Below are 18605 nucleotides of genomic sequence, written 5' to 3' on the forward strand. Positions count from 1 at the left end.
TTATTACTGGTTGGATAATTAGTCAATTTTGATCTAATATTACCTTAAACAACTATGTTCAATTAGCTAGAATTTAGAATAAATGTTTAAATAAGTTAAATAAAAAAATAGTACAGCAATCTTTGATCCTGCATTTTTACTGCAATACTAATTTTGCCACTGATTTAATGATAACACATTGGAAATTAATATGAGAAATAAAGAAATTTTTAAAATACTTTTTTTTAAAAAACTGTACAAGAACATGCTTTTATAACAATAAGTGAAATCTTCAAGCTTACAAAAGAATTTTTAAGTATTTTATTATGATGTTCCATAACTCTTGTACCCCACTTACAGTCATCAGAATGGATGTGAAAGCATATATTTGTATTCATTTGTAGTTCTGCAAAGCAAAAACTATTATGGTTAACAGCAACTTAAAAAAAAGAAAGCTATTTTCTTCCCATTCAAAATATCTTCTTTTCCTGACAGTTAACTGAACAATTCTGAAACCATATTGATAAGAGCAGAGAATTCTGAGACTAGCTTGCCCAGATGTCTGCTGAATTAGACTAATTTTCAATTGCATCTTTACTTGTATTATACACCAAAATGTGCAAAGAAATTCAAATTATTTCAGATTTTATTACATTTCTGTTACAATATTTCTGACTGAGGTAAAAATTTCCATTGTAGTGACGTCTGTGCTTATGACAAAATTGGGAGGTAACTACTATACTTAAACATGATAGCTGTTTGAAAAGATCCTATCATTGCAAATATCCTAAAATATTTTACTAATTTGAAATGCAGATATAAAAGCTTTTAAAGATCAAGTTCCCTGCCACTAAAATATAATTATTATAAATATTCAAGAGTATGCAGTGCTGCTCAGATCCAAGGAAAACAGCTTTTTTTTTTTTTTTTTTTTAATAACAAAGAAGAATTTGCCAAGCACAGGGCAAGGACAGTGTTTTCTGCAGAAAGATCACACCATCATTTTCTAACCTTAATTTAAATATTTGGTGTTGGGAGAGGGTGGCTGTGCAGCCTTAATGGACCCTGGTTGCACGTAAGCCCTGAAATATAAAACTGAGTACTCCATAAATGGACTGTGCAGAACAACTCAGAGAACTAATGAAGAACATATTTTTCTTTGATTATAAAAGAAGTAGTGATTAAGATACTCTGAATGCTACAGGAAAGCAAATTATAAGCATGATGCTATAATATTATTATTACACATTGTAACATAAAACTGTGTGAGAACAGTCACCAAACCTTCCAGTTTTCTAAATCACCTAAAATGTTTACCTTTGTGGGGGCAGAGTTTTCTCCTTTCTTTCATGCTTTCCTTTAAATAAATACACTCTGTTCTTTGGGCACAGGAGAATACCTTTTTTCTTTTTTTTCCCCTATTTTAAAGTCCATTCCATCTATTGTTTGGATGAAGGGCACAGTGAAAAAACCTGCCACAATTGAAGATAGATGGCATGAATAATAAAATCACGGATTTTTTTTTCATCTTGTATTCTGACCTTTTTGGAAGTAATTTCCTCTGTAAACCCCCAGTAAAGTCTGTGTGATCTGTGTTCTTTTTTTCCCCCAGAACTGCTTCTCTATGTACTTAATAACAGTTATTACTGTTATGTTGTAGCTTACTTCACTAAGACCAGTATCTTCAGACTTGGGTGCCTACAGTTATGGTAGCTTTTAGAAAGTAAAACCAGATACCCCCCCCCCAAAAAAGGACTGATTTTTTAAAGGAACTCCACTTCCTACTGTAATCCATAGGATTTCTGGGGCTGTTTGCTATCTTGGAAAAACAGGACACCTACATTTAGGTGCTTTGAAATGGATGCTATGCCTTCACTTCAGACAGATTTCACAGTTGGGGTTTAAATTTATGCCAGTTCAGTGCAAAATAGTATCTAAGAACAGAGTTCTACTTTGAATACAAATGTAAAGGTAAGCAAATATCTGCAAACTTATAAAAAACTGTCCCTTTGTTAACACCGGCAATGCAAATACACTGTAACTGCAGCTGAATAACTTATGCTTTCAGTGGGTTTACTGTCATAGAGTATTTAACATATACACATACTTCACAAAAATAATATCACTGTTGACACGGCGACATATGGGACAAGAAGTGAAAGAACAATGTCCTCGCAAAGGGAATTTATATAGACAGGATTGATTTTTCCAGACTCATATATAAAATCAGCCTGGTCCCTATGCGATCAATGACTTCAGTGGTGCAAAACAAATTCCTTACACAGCTTGTGCTGGTTGACATACCTAGTCTTGAGAAAGAAAACAACAGATCTTTAATGACCAGAATGTTTTCAGCATTTGTGTTGCTTTTACCTTGCAAGTATAACTGCTAGCTTGATTTTTAAAATGTTTAAAAAGTATTTTCCTGAAGAGATTGTTTTCACTGCTTCCAGTTTATTTATTGCAATAACTGATACAGTGGTGAGTACGACTAAGAGTGTGTGACCTCCAAAGGGTAGTGAAAACCTCCTTAAGGCAGATACATCACTGTCAACACAGATCCTGTAAGCGCTCCCCAGCTACCTTAGCAGGCATTCAGTCCTAGCCTTTACCCCCTCACTTTTGCCACATGATGGAAGTGCACTTTGGCTTCACCAATTACCTATTTTAGAATCATAGAATCATAGAATCGTTTAGGTTGGAAAAGACCTTTAAGATCATCCAGTCCAACCATTAACCTACACTACCAAGTCTACTCTAAGCCAATCAAGGGTAGACTAGACTAAACTATGTCCCAAAGTGCCACATCTACCCGTTTTTTGAATATTTTTATGGTAAATAAGTAGCCTCTCATTTGGGAACTCACATGTATGTTTTAGTTTTGGAAGAAACAGGCTAAACACATCAGCTTCATCAGAAAAAGCCCTCTTCAACCATGACAAAATTTACATCAGCTGTATGTGGCCAAGGTCTAAATAAAGGACTGAAATCTTGAGGGTGGGGAAAGCTTATGTAAATGGCAATTAGAAGTCAGTCAATTATCATATATGAGAACAGTAATTAATTAAAATGGCTATAGGTAGGATGTGGCCACAGTCTTTTTTAGCAAAAACATGCCACTTCTGCATATTTTACTTTGTAATATTTAGAAATTCACCGTATACTGAAAGAAGGAAAAAATCATGCCCCTTCCTAAATCGCCAATATGACCTCCTGCAATTTCCTGTATTTTCTCTAGAGGTCTCCTATCTAATGACTGTGCCCAAGCCTAGGGTTCTAGTACTGGTTGCGAGACATGACTGAAAAATATTATAGAACATACTTGGTTGGAGACATTTTTTTTTCATTGTGCATACCTTTCTAGGTTTCTGAATGCAAACAGGAAAAACAAAAAGTGCAGCTTCTGAAAATTACTATTTAAAACATAGACACCACCCCTGCCCCCTTGCACAAACACCATGTTTTCTATTTTTTTACTATGTAAAAAAGTCTTTGTGCCCTTTCTCCAGTGCCATAATTACCATGGAAACAGAACTGCAAATTAAAACAGAAATAACATCATTTATGTTCACAGTAAAATAAAACATACCCCAGAGTTTAACTCAACCAACATCAATTGCCTGGTTCATCTGCATACATCTGATGGTTGAAAATTTAATTTTAGTTTTCTGAGAAAATCTTGAGGTAGTTCCCTGTTTGGGAACACAGAACTGACAGCACAGAGAGGACCCAATCTTTAAAAGACTGGCTAGCTGATGTGTATATATAGTACACGCGGAAATTGCACATTTTTTGAAATCTGTGTACGTATTTATTTAGGTAAGTAGCTTTTCATTTAGGAAATCAAATGCATGTTTTAGATCCTGAAAACCAGGCTCAATATATCTGTTTCATCAGATTAATTAGAATCATAATTTAAATTGTGTTCAGTAGTGTGGTTGAGATTTGTGTTGTGAGGAAGGTTAGCTCTTCCATGTTTCTCTCTCCCAGTTTTGTTTTAACATTGGTCTTCAATGGCTATGAAATCAAAATCCTGCAAATTACATGCATAGTTCTATTGTCTCTTACACTTAAATTCTCATGAATGAAATTTCACAGTTCCTCATGTACAGCAAGTGTAATTCCTGAGAAAATGGGAAAAAAAAAATCACACTTTTTCTCACTTAAGAAGAATGGAAGTGTCAGCAAAAATTGCCCTGACCAATTTTTGGTGAAATTATGAGACCTACAGGTGCAGAACAGTCTGTGTCTTGGTTTGTAAACATTTGTTTCAGCAAAACCTTCAACATAATTTGAAACTTAGTAGGAAAACAGCCATACCTGCCACTTTCATATATATATGTGTGCGTGTATTATGTATATGCATATATATGTACATACGTACATATAATATATATATATATTTACATACACATGAATACTACCTCCAACACTAAACATCATATTTAAAAGGAAATTTTAGGCAAGAATATAGCTACATATAATGGGGTGCCTTTCTCTTTTGCAGAAAGAAAGTCACTTTACATATTGCCAGACGGAATGTATGAGTTTGAAATCTTAACCTGTACAATTTTGGCTCCAATTACTTAAACTTTGCTTCACAGAACTGTTTTATGTTAGCACTATCATGTAAGGTCTTTATTACAAATGATGAAAATATTTAGCTTCCTATTAATTTTTACTCTCCTGTACTGTGAAATATTGTTTAGCAGGGAGTTTAATTTTCTTTTTATTACTGCAATGCCATGATTATAACATGTTCGAAGGGAATTCAGTGCTTCACTGAATACAGGGAATTAAGAAGGAAGTCATCACTACAATATGTTTTCCATGAGTCTGAGTATTCTTAAGTCTCATTGTTTTTCCCTAACAAGGAGTTATTGTAATAATGATTTATTCAGGGCATCTGAAATTATGTTTCTTTTAAAAATCAGGTCACCCAAGAACACCAAAACTAGACAAGGCATTAAAATACATTTAATGAAACTTCCAACGAATGAAACTGGCAGGACACAAAGCTTTTCAGCAGGAGCTGCAGTTCAGACTGCTTATTAAGATAACCTCCTGTGAAGCAGTTTACCTCTCCTGTTGGTTTTTATATCCTTTCCTTGTCTTGTTTTTATTTGGCAGTAAAAATACATTCTGTCCTGTTTTGCAAAGCCTGGAGCTAAGAATAACTTAAGCAGCACATAAAAATTTTTTTGTTTCATGTGACAAATATTAAAATAATGATCAAACATTTCTGGGACTTCATTTATTGCTCAAATTCAGTTAGCCACCCAGAAAAATGTAGGAAATTCTTACAAATATGCTAATTAGGTCTGATATTTATGTTGGTGTGAGTTCTGAATGAACAGAAACAGAAAAAAAGCTTAATAGTTTGGCCCAGTTAGATGCTTCCAAAAAACTTACAGGAAGTTTCATATATGTGTACAATCTAAATATTACCTCTCTCCCTTTTCTTGCATCTTTGAATAGGTTTGGTAGCTGTGCTCTCTTTCTCCATATGTATCCATGTGACCCAGTATCGATGTTCGTGTGTCCTTTTGTAGTTTAACAAGACTATTTTGTAATCTTACATTCTCATGTTCCAGTTTGTGAATGGAACCTGTGAAATTTCCATGTTCTTTGATAGATAAATCTATACTCTGTGAAAGGAGATAAAACCATCATTAAATAGTTATTTTTTCCACAATAAAGGGATGTTAGTATTTTTAACAAGCAGACACAAAACAATGTTCTATGCGAAAGAAAGACCTAGCTACCATATATAACCATGCAGCACTTACAGCAAACCAAAGGAATTGCCTCCAGAAAAAAACACTGTAGATAAATGGAAAAGAAGAGATAACAGCCTCTATAACACAATAAAGCAAATTAAAATTTTTCAACATGCATTCAAAATATTATTGTTGTAAATTCATTGCTTGCTTTGTAAAACTTATGACATAAAAGCAACCATAACAGCTATAGCTGCAGACTGTATTGCTCCCTCCAGTAACAATTCCACAAAAAATAACAAGAAAAATTATAGAAGTTCATTACTATACTAGATACAGGGTATGTCTACAGGCACAATTTAATATCTGTGTCGAGATACAGTCACCTTCAGTTTCAGAAGCAGTAAAGTAAAGCCACATTAGCACAGTGCTCTCTGTCTGTGTTACTAAACCCTGCTTCTCGGTTGTGTTAGCCCACATGGTATACAAGTCAAAACACTGAAAGTGCAACCAACGTGGGGCACTGCAACCAGGGGCTAAAGAGGCCCATCCACTAGGACATCAAGAGGGGAAGATGGAGATTAGCCCTGGAAGTTGATTAGCCAGGGTACCCTGTTCCTTTTTTGTCCTATCACTTATTTCATGAAACCTATGCTGCACACGTGAGCTAGCTAATTTGGAACTACCTCTCTGCAGAATACAGCGTTGCATTGTGTAAATATATTTGCAATAACAGTATACTGTCATCACCAGAAAATTCTCAAAAGGTTTATCAGATTACACACAAAAGACTAAAACCCCATACATTTCATATATTTCTGGATTTACCTTATTCCTTTGGAACCCAGTAACTCATGAGCACTAAGGATTTGGTTCTTAGTATACTGCTAGCACAGCTGGGCTCCTGCACCTGAATGCTTGTCTATTCCTTGCACTAAGTGGTCTGATGTCATCTCTTCCTGTAAACCTTGCCTTGCTTGGATAGTTTTAGGGGAAGTTTATGAGCCAAGCTGGCATGGAAGTACCAGAAAGTATAAGAAAATTTAGTATTTTGTGCAAGGATGGGGGGCAGGGGCTCAGCTATGTCTCCCGAGTGGAGAGGAGTGCCAGAACAGAGGAAGGAGAGTGCTAAGTCACCCTACCACTAATAGCTCTAGAATCAGCAGTACAGTTATAATGGCATGAACCCCAAAACTGAGCTGGCATAGCTACATTGCTTTTGAAATCTAAACAAGTAACCCTGCCTGATGATGCATTAAACCATACTGACAGGCTGGCACTAATTTGAGGGGTCTGTGTAGTGCTCTATTGTACTGTACAAACACGTAGAATCATAGAAATCATAGAATCATAGAATGCTTTGGGTTGGAAGGGACCATCCGTAAAAATCTCTCCAGTCCCTGCAATCTTAATATCAAATACCTCACAATCTTTAATGTTTAGATCCTCCCAATACACAAGTAAAGTAGGAAGGAATTATTAAGTCCACAAATGCATTGATATGTATAGTGACCTTGGTATATCTAGTAACTGGATTTTACTGTTAAAATTTAACAAACACATGATATCTACAAGGATTCTTGTCAGACAGCTCTTCTCAATCTTCATGGAGAATATCACTGTGGAGAAGAGCTAGACATGCATATACACAGCCATCTAAGTTTCCACAATAATATATCATATATACACATATGTATATCCATAATATTGTACATGTATGTATACAGGTAATAATACACCTATGCTATTTTAAGGGTGTGGAAAAATGTGACATTCTTTCATGCATTTGTCAGTCTACAGTAAGACAATTAACAGGCTACAAATCCCCCAAAGATGTATTTACAGCAGTATTTACAAGCAACATTCCAGTGTTTTTTCTAGTGACAGATACAACAACTGCAGATGTTCTGTAAGCAGGGGATGTTTTGAAGATTTTTGTGGAAGGCAGTATATATAATATTTGTTATATCCATATAAACTATAGTTCTACATGATATTATGGCACACTTTTTATGAATTAAACTTTAAATATCCCCTGTTTGGAGAGAAATAAATACTAAACTCTGAAAATAAGCTGGGGGGTGGGGCAAAATGTGTCAGTTTTTTACACTGTTATTTAAATACCATATTAACAAAGGGGTAAAATAGTAAAAAAGGGACATATTTTTGTACCTGTGAGAATGATGACTGTTTAAAAATAAATGTTTTCTGAAATAAGTGACATCACATACAAAAAATAGGCTCCCAGAAACTGTTTAGTGTCTAGACAGTTGCTGAAAAATTTAGCTTATTTCTAGTTTACTACAATTAAGATCACAATTATTCCTAGCTGTACACATCTTCAGGCTGTGTGTGAATATCACTTGGTTTTGACTATGTCACACACCTTATTTTTATTTACTTGTTTTACACAAGCCAGAAATCTCTAAATCTGCCATGGTCTCAATCTACATTTACAATAAATATAAGTAACTGTTCTGAATATTGCATAGATTAAAAAAATTACCATGCAACTTTTACACTCCTGGTTTTCCACCATCTCTTTTAGATGTGTGTTTTCAGATTTGATAATTTCGTATTGGAAATCCAACAACTAGGAAAAGATTAAATTCTTAGTTAAATACAAGAATATTACTGTTAACTTGAAATAACACTGAGTATAGATATATGTAAGTTTAATTTTACAAAATATACATAATTATGAAACTATAATTTTTTAAAAATACAGCAATACTAAAGCAGAAAGACATCTTAAACGTAAATGCCTCTGATTTTATTTACTTTTTTGAAAGAGGTATTCACTTAGGAAAATAAGGGAGTTCACATGCAGTTACAAGATACAAAGAGGGACAGATTTTGCAGGCCACCGAAACCGGATTAAATCCTAGTCATGAAGCCTAGCAACGACGTCCACTCTTTTAGTGATACGATAGGGAATATGGCCTGGTAAAGAGTGCCACACAGCAGGAGATGTCTCTTATTTTCCCAAACACTAACTTTCCTATTCTCAGAAATAAAGTATTACATTAATCACAATTTTCAATATGCAGTGACCCTCTCAGAAAACCCAGAGATACCCAGAAACCTCTAAATATGAAGGTTCTTTTGGTTTACAAAGCTAAGTAATGAAGATAATGTATTTATTTTTAAAACTGAAATTTACCATTAAAACACTGGTATCTTACAGTTTTCAGCTTTGAAATGACCAGAATTTTCTAAGCTGATTTGTAGCATTCTTCAAAAAGCTTTGAAAAAAACTGAAAAATTAGGAAACATTCTAGATAATCTAATAAACAGGTCTAATGATAAACCACATATAATAACAGCAAACTGGAAGTTTTCAAGATCCTTTACATGTTAAAATGGTAACTACATTTGATGGTCAGAATGAATTGCAATTTAGATGTGCAGTTGACATTTACTGGTGCTTTCTTGTTCCAGTATCAATTTGGCTGCTTTAGTAATACTTCACAGATATTACAGCACTGCTGATGAAAACTACGGCAAGAAATGTGATGTCTTTTTTCACAGATAATGTACGTCATTATCAATAGCGTGGAGTAAAATGATCTAGGCTGGTTTTGCCTGCTTGCATACCTGTTGTTTTGCGAACAATTTGTCTTTTATCTCTAACTCCATTTTTAACTGTCTTTCCAGAAGACTAGCTTTCTCCATGATAGTTGCTATAGTGATCTCCTTCTGATGAAGCTCTTCTGTCAGGTCAGAGATTTCTGTCTTCATTCTTTCCTTCTCAGAGTGATGGGACTGCTCCTCTCCATAAACATGGTTTCTTATCTGCAGCAAATATGTTTCAAAAAGAAAAAATGTTGTGCAGGAAATACGATTGCATCACTTGCTACCTATCAGTGACTTTTTTTGCTGTTGCTTCCACAAGCACCAACTCTTCTAACCGAATCAGAGATTTTTTGAGACTGTGCAATAAAATGTCTTCATGAGTCAGTACACAATGCTTTATTTATTTTTACATCTTTTTTCAACCCTTCTCTTGTGCTTTCATTTGCCTATTTAGTATTAAAAATGAACAAAATACAAGGCATTTAAATTAACATTTACAAAGAATGGAATAAAAATAATGTTAATTTTAAGAATTGGAATTTATGGCAAAGAATATCCAAGGAAATATCCATTCAATAAACTTAAGTATGATTTATTTACATTGCTCCTAAGTTAATTTAGGTTTAAAATAAGTTTAATGCAGCCTAAATTAACTTAGGAGCAATATATATAAATCAATCTAGAGACTCTTTAATGAGAAACTGTTAGAAATAAAGAGTACATACGGTAAATCACTTTATGAGAATTTTTCCTGCCATTATATATAAAATTTAAGGTCAAACTTTCTGCACTATTTCCTGTGCGGAGTTCTCCAAAGAATCAACACAAAGATAGTTTTCATAATCTTTCTACTATAACCAACAATTTAGTACTGATACATTTTATTATGTAAGAAACAAAACTACAAAAACTAGCACAACAACCTTTGAACCCACTGTAATAATTCCTTGCAGTACTGTACACAATCAATAACAGATGGCATTTAGTTTTTATTTATGCAAACTACACAGAAATACTAGAATTATAAACAAATAGACGTAGATGCAAAAAAACCTAAGAGCTAGATCATGACTATCATGACAAAAATTGCTTCATCCAAGTCAGCTGCATCCAATTAGAGATATTCCTGCTTACATTGCTACTCAGCAAAACCACAACACGCCTGTAAGAGGAGTTCTGAGCATCCTCTACTCCCAAAGTGTTTTGGCCTGCCAAGCTATACACCATTCCACAGCGCCATCCCACTACTGCTTGCACACAGCACTTCTGAAATGTGCAATGCAACGTGATGCATAGTTCAAACTAAAGAGCACTGCCCTAGACTGTGCAGCAGGTGACTGATTAAGCTTAGCCTTGCGTGTACCTGCCATAGTGACTTGTATCAGTTGAATCTGTTAGCATATCTTACATCTGAGACCACCTACAAACTACTACGTACCTCCTATAGCCTATGAATTACTCATAGCCTTGCAGGGTTTATTATTTGCGAGGTATTATCTGAATCACAGTGATGCTTAGGCATGGTCTCTTCCACTATTTCAATGAAGTAGCTAGCTCTGTTGCTAGTGCACAGAATCCGAATGTCAATTTTACAGCTATACAACTACCTCCAGAAATGCAACCATATACAAAAACTTTTTCATATATGAAAACTTCATGCTCTCCTATAACCACAATTTATCCTCCTGCTCTCTTCTGTGTATGCACATATCCAAGGTCAGTACTTTGCTGTCTTCTAAAAATCCTATATTGCAGTTAAGATCTGGAAATACTTAATAATATGAAATACCTTGTTTAGCTCTTCTTGTTGGCATACTTGACTTTGTGCCAATAGTAATAACTCAGCATTTTTATTTTCTGGTTGCTCAGTAAATTGTACACAAGATGATTGAGGCCTTTAAATAAGAAATAAACAAAACATGAAACAAGCAGAACATTCAGTATCCTTGAATATAATTACAGTATCCTCTCTGCAGAGTAAAACTGTGGAAGACCTGCTTGCTGATGGGAAAAAAAAAACAACCAAAGATTTGGCCTAAACCAGGCTGGACCTTGGGAGATTTGTAGAGATTAAGGACAATGCAAGTGCATGCATAAAGAATTCTGAAATCTCTTGTAGATTGGTATTTCATATAATCTCAAATAGCTATGGTAGATTAGATAAACCATAAAAAGATGAACACTTCACTCAAAGGAGGTTAGGAAGAATTTTAATCGCACTACTTCCAAAGTGGTTTAATGCTGAGAAAATGAGACTGTAAACATACAAATAGAAATATATGAAATAAATTGATTTGTAAAGATCTAGGCAGCATTAAAGCCTTTTAACAGAGCCTGCATCTATTGCCTGCAATCTGGTGATATATATAAGGGCTAATGAAAATTTTAATTCTAAAATTGTTTGGAATCTGACATTTTAATCCAGAGTAGCTTTTTAAACAGAATTAATTTAAATCAAATGTAAGAAAAAAGTTAGTCGTTCAGAAGTACTTGTTAATTTAGATATTGTCTTCAACATACATACTTTATTTGAATTTCCTGCGTATCTTTGTACTCTCTAATTTTCAATAATTCTGTATGCAATTGTTGGCATTCCAGTTGTATCTTTCTCCAGAGAGCATCCCGTGACTGCAGCTCATTTCTGATTTCTGAAAAGCCTGTCTCCATGTTCTAAAGAAACAAGCAAATACATAAATAGTTAAATAAAATTAGACAGCTCAAAATGCTGTATTTAACACATCATTTTCGATACCTGTATAATTTGTATGAAAGGACATACAAGCTTTTATTTTGAGTTTCATTTCTGAAAAAGGCATTGCTTTCATGTCAGTTTCTTTCTCCAGAAAGGTCATCTAAAAATCAGATGCTGAATATTCTTTAGCTCTTGCAATGTTCCAGTGCATCTGTCTCTGAAACTATCACAGGAAGCATCATTCAGAAGTTCTTTATTGTACTAAATGCATCTAAAACACATCATTTGCTTGTTTCAGCAGGTTCTGCACCCTAGAACATGCTTCACATGCAAGAATAAGTAACTTCCATTTTCTGTTTTCCTAACAGCATTTCCAAATTTATAGGCTTGGAAACTACAAGGCTATAGAAAGGCAGGACTGGGTGCATGTCTTCATTAAACACTGCCTGGAAGCTTGGAGCAGATACACCTAGACTTAAGTACTTAGATAAGGTGTGTGCTCAATCATCTCCAAAACTAGTTCCGTCTGCATGGAGTTAATTGCTTATTTAAATGAACATCACAAAATTTTCAAACAATCACAAAAAGATTTTTCTTAGGGACTCCACAAATCTTATGTCTATTTTACCTTTAATTGCTGATTGATAATGTGATAGACAACCTGAAGATACACGTTATATTTGGCATCATAAAATCTGTCCCCCAAAAATCTGAACTTCCCCAAAATATACTGAAAACATACTAAAGATAAGAACTTGGAAATGTAACCCACAAGTAACACAAGTTGCAATAATAATCAGATTCTCGCAATAATGATATCTGGAGAATATTTATTTCCTCTCACTCAAGATCCAAAAGCATGTTCCAGATAAAAAAAAAAAAAAAGATTTTCCAAGGATATTGATCTTTTGCCTTTAAAACTGTTGTTCTAAAAACACTAGTATTTTTCATAATTTCTTCATTTTATTTTAATACTGTTTCCATGTTCAAAAGCAAAAATAAAGCCTTTAAACTTTCAAAAGACAACTGGAATCCAGAAATGGCACTGCAAGCAAGGAACTTCAAAGATTTATTTCCCTTAGAGCCTCATATTAGAATGACCTTCCTTCCAAGAAGCCTGTGGTTTTCCTCTGGCTGAAAAGGCTGCTGAAGACAGATATGAAGCGCTTTTGCGTTTATTATAGGAACTGCATATACAGATTCATTCTTCTTATCCTTTTTTAAATTAAGGCTGGGAGAGCTTTTTTAAACTCTCAAATGGAAGTCTGGGCGTATTCAAGTGAAATAAAGCTTAATGAATTGTTAAAATTGTCTGCTAGGCTTGCTTGTGATCATCTTCATGACTTCAACATTCAAGAAATAGCCACAATTATTTTATAAAATAGGAATTTGGGGGAGGGTTACCCCCCTGATTTCACTCTGGGATGGATAAGGGGAATGAATGCTGCACAACTGTGTGATGGAAGTCACATCATCTGTGGCAGACTGCAGTCATCATACATATTTACATAAATTGTATTTTCTTCTGTGAATTATAATAATAGCAGGAACAACAGCAGCCACAGCAGCAGCCACAATAATAATTGAAACAGAACTTCAGGTCAGGAGTTTCACACATCACCTCAAAAAAATCATTTAGAGATGTATCACTTATTATTTTAGGAAATATCTATTGCATCCAGTTAAAACATCAAAATGAAAATTAATTTTGAACCAGAAAACTTTAGGTTTTGTTTAGAAAATATCTAATGAAATATAACTTTTAAAGACTCTGTTTCAAGTTGAAAAATTTACCAAATCCTCTCTTTTCTTCTGTGAAGAAGGCTGATGGCAATGGCAGCAAGCCTAGTATTGCGCCTCATATAACTTCTATGCCTATGACCATTTCATGTCTGCTTCTAAATATTTCTCTCATACTATTAATTATTAGCAAGGAAACAGTGATAAAGTGAACTAATGTGCAAATGAAATGTATAAACAACACGTGCTAAACTTGGCTGTTCTGACAACACCTGAAATTAATGTCTACCACGTATATGTTCATTCCTAATTCATATTGCATATGAAGTTATAATTCTGCAAGGTTGTCTATAAACAGAAATAGATGATCTTTCTCCATAGAGTCGAAGTCACTGTAGGCCACTCAATATATTACTGAACCCTGAAGTGCTTAAATAAATAAGCAAAAGCATAATTAATACATGTTACCAGAAAAAAATAACAATGATCTGTTTTAACATAGCTAATCCAAAAGGTTGTAAAAATCTTGTATTATCTCCATCTTGTCAGAACTCATATATGACAACCAAAAGAAGAGGCCCAAATGGCTGTCTTCATAGATCAGTGCTATGTTCAAAAAAGGTACACTAGGGATAAGATAAAAACTGATGGTTCTTCACATGGCTGGCAACTTAAAAATTAATTGACTGCAAAGTCTTCTCTTAATAATAAAGTATACCATACGCTTTTGTATATACTTATTTACTAGCTATATAGCACAGTGTACAACAAGGTGTAAATCAGATAAAGAGATTTCATAGAAGTAATTTATATACAAGGAACGAAGTGAATGAGGCTAAGTTCCTGTAGGTGCTATGGATATAGGAAAGTTATAAAACCCTAGATAAACAGAAAGAATAAAATATACTGCTACTTATAAAACATGTTTCTGTTTTCTCTTTAAGTGTTACTCAAAATATTGTATTGTTCACAGCTCATTCTATGTTCCTGCAAAGAATATACCTAATGTACAGATCTTTTATATAGGCATCTCAGTACAACTTCTTAAAGTATACTCCTAAGTAATTAATGCTCCAACATTAATTCCACAGTTATCAAGAAAAAGAAAAAATATTACTACCTGGCAATGGTTTTGGCACATTTTTAGATCCTCCCAGAGTTTCAGATTTTCCTCTTCTAGTTTATTCTTGTTTATTGCTATTTCATTCACAGTTGCCTTTAGCTTTTCAATAATCAACTCATCCTTTTCACTTCTGGGCTGGCCGTAGGTGATCACCTCTTCTTGGTTTTGCTTCTCATTGCTTATTTGGAATTGATAATTCTGGGTCTGCTTCTATAAAGCAAGAAAATCTTTTAAATTAAATTCAATAATTATATGTAAATTGTTAAGACCAAACCATTACTACTAAAATCATAAAGCTATTTCCATTTTCACCAGTATTTGCTTAGAAAAGATGGCACAATTGGAACCGTTTGTATTACTCTAATACTGCATACCTCTAAAGGATGCTTTCTTTTTTTTAGTCTCAAGTTCTTTGCCCTCAGTAAGAAAAATGTTTCAGAAACTTTCAAGGGCATAGAATTTTTTCAAGGATTTTTCTCCTCTGCTGTGTATTTTCCTAGCACTTAATGTTAATTAGCCTCAAATATAAAAAAGGTGATTATGATGACCTACTCAAAGCAGTTACCTATAAAAAATAATTTGAGAGAAATGTTCTTCTTTGATTCATTGAATTCAGTAGGAGTTGTGTGTGTGTGCGCCTCAGGATAGGAATTAACCTTTGACTAGAGGGCTAGCATTACATAGTTCATATATAAACAGCTCAGTTACTACAGTAACAGTACTTCTTTGATATCATTATCCTTAAACCTGGGGAAGAATCATTTGCTCATTCTGCAGAGTCCCCCACTCCATTCAGTTTCTTGTACTAATTAAAATCCTAAACCCCAAACTTCAGGAAATTGGTATTGCCAGTATTTGTGAATTCACAGGCATTGTGGAGAAACGTAATTACTATGGTAACTGTTTTTGCTGTTTCAGAAATTATCCACATGGATCCCTCTACTGGGAGGTTAACAAGCAACAGTAATCTTTCAGAAGACTGAGAATTAGCTGAAAAATAACATAAAAATATAACCCGGAAACTATGTATCATGTGCAGAGATCTAGTTGAGCAAGAAAATGTATATTAAAAATAAATAGGGTTACAAATACCATATTTCATTGATAAGGACTGCAAAAAGGCATTCTTTAGACAGTTTTTGATGTCATTGACTATGTTCCCATAATTTGTGTTGGCTGAACACCTAACTAGAAATGACCACTGGCTGCATATCAAATAAAAGGGCAAAGAAATTTGCAGGTAAATGTAATTTCTATAGATAATAAATTAAGGTCCCCCTGACATCAAAGTTATGGAGTCTGACACCCCAAAATGTCAAAGCATCCTGTGAAAAATATAGTGCAAGACTGCAGCTGGAAATCAAAGATCTCACAAGAGAGGACTTTAAGACAAAGACACAGGACCAATTAATGCTTCTGAAACAGTTAACGGGTAACAGTCCATCAGATTTCTATTTAATAAACTAGTCGGTGTTGTCACAGTTGTGAAGAAAATCGTCTTCAAAGAAAGTTCACTGATGGCAGTGATGTAAGCCTCAAAAGAAAAACGTGGATGATCACCTTGAGTGCTGTATTCTAACTTGTCTAACTATATAATCAACATGCATCAATCAGGAGTTTTGTCTAGTCAAAGCCTTGCTTTTTTAACACATTTGTATGGAATTTCAATAGCTGCAATACAATGATTTCAGCATCTATAGACAAAACTTAACTGTCATCCTTGGAAACTCTGGATATGGCTAAAGAGTCTCATAGGAATTGTTAAGAAAGTATTTCACTGGATTAAGATCCAGTGAGCTTAGGAACAGTGGAAAAGGGTTCACCAGTCAGCAACATAACTGGCTTCCCCTTACTTAATTTTCGAGCTGTCCTGTGGCTCAGTTAATTTGTAAGTTATTTTCTAATTTTTTTAGAGTAGGATAGGTCACCAAGACATCACTAAATCAGTATTTTGTTCTGGATTGGAAGGAATTTAAAAAAAAAAAAGCTAGATCAATAGGCTATATAAAAAAGTAATAAGCAAATTGGCAAGTAAAAAAGAGTCACAAAGTCAACCAAGGACTGAATGGTAACTTGAAAGCTGAAAAATGAGATAAAAAAGGGATAAGTGATCCAACAAACAACTCCAAGTGTGATTTTGGAGTAGCATATAGAAATTAATTTTTCTGCATAGATTATATTAATGCATATTTATGATCTTCAAAAAATGAGGGCTATCTTAGATTTGAGGGAACTTTATATTCCAGTCAACATAGTAATAGCATGTATTACTCACTTGGTAAGATACTTTTCAATAATCTGTCATCACAATTAATTGCATATTAGTAAATAGCATAGAAGATAACAGTATCTCCACAGTATACTTAAAAAAGTAAAAAGGAACACGCACTGCTTTTTGCAGTTTTTAAAATCAGAAATATTGTAATTTTCATCATGATACTTATTCATTTTCTCATTGTCATGAGAAAAATAAAATTAAAATAACTGTATGTATGATTAGACCTTTCAGTATGGGATTGCCTTACCTAAAGCAATGTATTCACTACAAATATATCCATGTATTGTCAGATTCACTACAAGCTTAGCGGTGTTCAGATTTTTTAAATTAAGTTAAAATAACTCTAGCTGAGCTAACAGCTCATTTTCTTCCTAAAGCAGGAAGGTAGGAATTTTACCTGAAATAAACTACATTTCTCGGACAATAATTTTTGTTGAGCATCTAAATAAATGAGATAATTTTGGCAGATTGTCCCCTTCTCATCCAATTCTCTTGACTTTGCCTTAAATTCCTGAAAAACAGCAAAACAAGGCTAGTAAACACAGGGAAAATAACTTTTTCCTTAATCTAAATAACTTTATAATTTGTACAGTTCTAAGAAAAATCTGCCTTTTTAATTAATACATAATCTTTCCATAATTTTGGAAAAAGGAAAAAAGTAACAATGATATAAACTAGCCATCCAGCCACCCCCACCAAAAAAATCCAGTCTTAAGGGCTGTTAATCTGAAAAAATTGGGCAGTAAACATAACCATTGAATGAAAATTATAAAATATTTTAAATCACTTACATTGCTGTAGATCTTAAGAGTTATGACTATAATACACCCATTTTATTGGAGGGTAGTTCCTGTGACTTTAAAGTTATATCAGTGTCAAGTAGAGTAATCAGCAGGGAATCAAACCATTAATATTCAGAGAAATGTTTTGACATTTGCCTGCTTTTTTCTTTTCTGTTTAATAAATGGGACAGCAGCTACTATGAATAAATTTTACTTCTTGCTCACCTTACAATTGCTACTTCTGGTTCTGAGTTCACTTAGTTTAAACAAAAACTTGTTTAACAAATTCTATTGTATCAAATTTATCTAATACTGGTTTTATATTTGCACTTATATTCCTATTTGTAGTGTATTTGAATTTGCTCTTAAATCATACCAGATCTTATATGTTCACAACCAGACTTTAAAGGCAGTACCCTACAAAGTAAGTAGGAGAACTCCAGTTCCGTTGCTCTTTTAGTTTGAAGAAATAACAAAATAACAGTATACTTTTATATATAGTGAAAACTATAATACTTATTAGCTGTTATGAGAACTTCCCTTTTTAAAAATGGAAATGTTGGTTCCAAAAAGATAGATGATTTTTTTATAATTATCCTAAACTGGCATATTCCCCAAATTTTAAAACATAAGATTTTATGTGCTACTGAAAAAAACATTGAATGCTTTCCAATGTAGATTAATACAAATCTTCTCTTGTATCTTTCCTAATACC

The 18605-nt window shown here is 33.8% G+C and overlaps 1 protein-coding gene across 1 annotated transcript in view; it reads right to left on the reverse strand.

Moving 5' to 3' along the window:
• DEUP1 (deuterosome assembly protein 1) overlaps positions 1-18605 on the reverse strand; it is a 46842-nt gene that overhangs the window by 9618 nt on the left and 18619 nt on the right. The window contains exons 5-11 of the mRNA XM_075727320.1: positions 17506-17619; positions 14828-15040; positions 11800-11945; positions 11065-11170; positions 9297-9494; positions 8206-8292; positions 5428-5627 (exon numbers count right to left, since the gene is read on the reverse strand). Coding sequence (XP_075583435.1) covers positions 5428-5627; positions 8206-8292; positions 9297-9494; positions 11065-11170; positions 11800-11945; positions 14828-15040; positions 17506-17619 — 1064 coding nt within the window. The remainder of the gene's footprint in view (positions 1-5427; positions 5628-8205; positions 8293-9296; positions 9495-11064; positions 11171-11799; positions 11946-14827; positions 15041-17505; positions 17620-18605) is intronic.

Source organism: Pelecanus crispus, chromosome 1 (genome assembly GCF_030463565.1).
Source record: "Pelecanus crispus isolate bPelCri1 chromosome 1, bPelCri1.pri, whole genome shotgun sequence".
Lineage (NCBI taxonomy): Eukaryota > Metazoa > Chordata > Aves > Pelecaniformes > Pelecanidae > Pelecanus > Pelecanus crispus.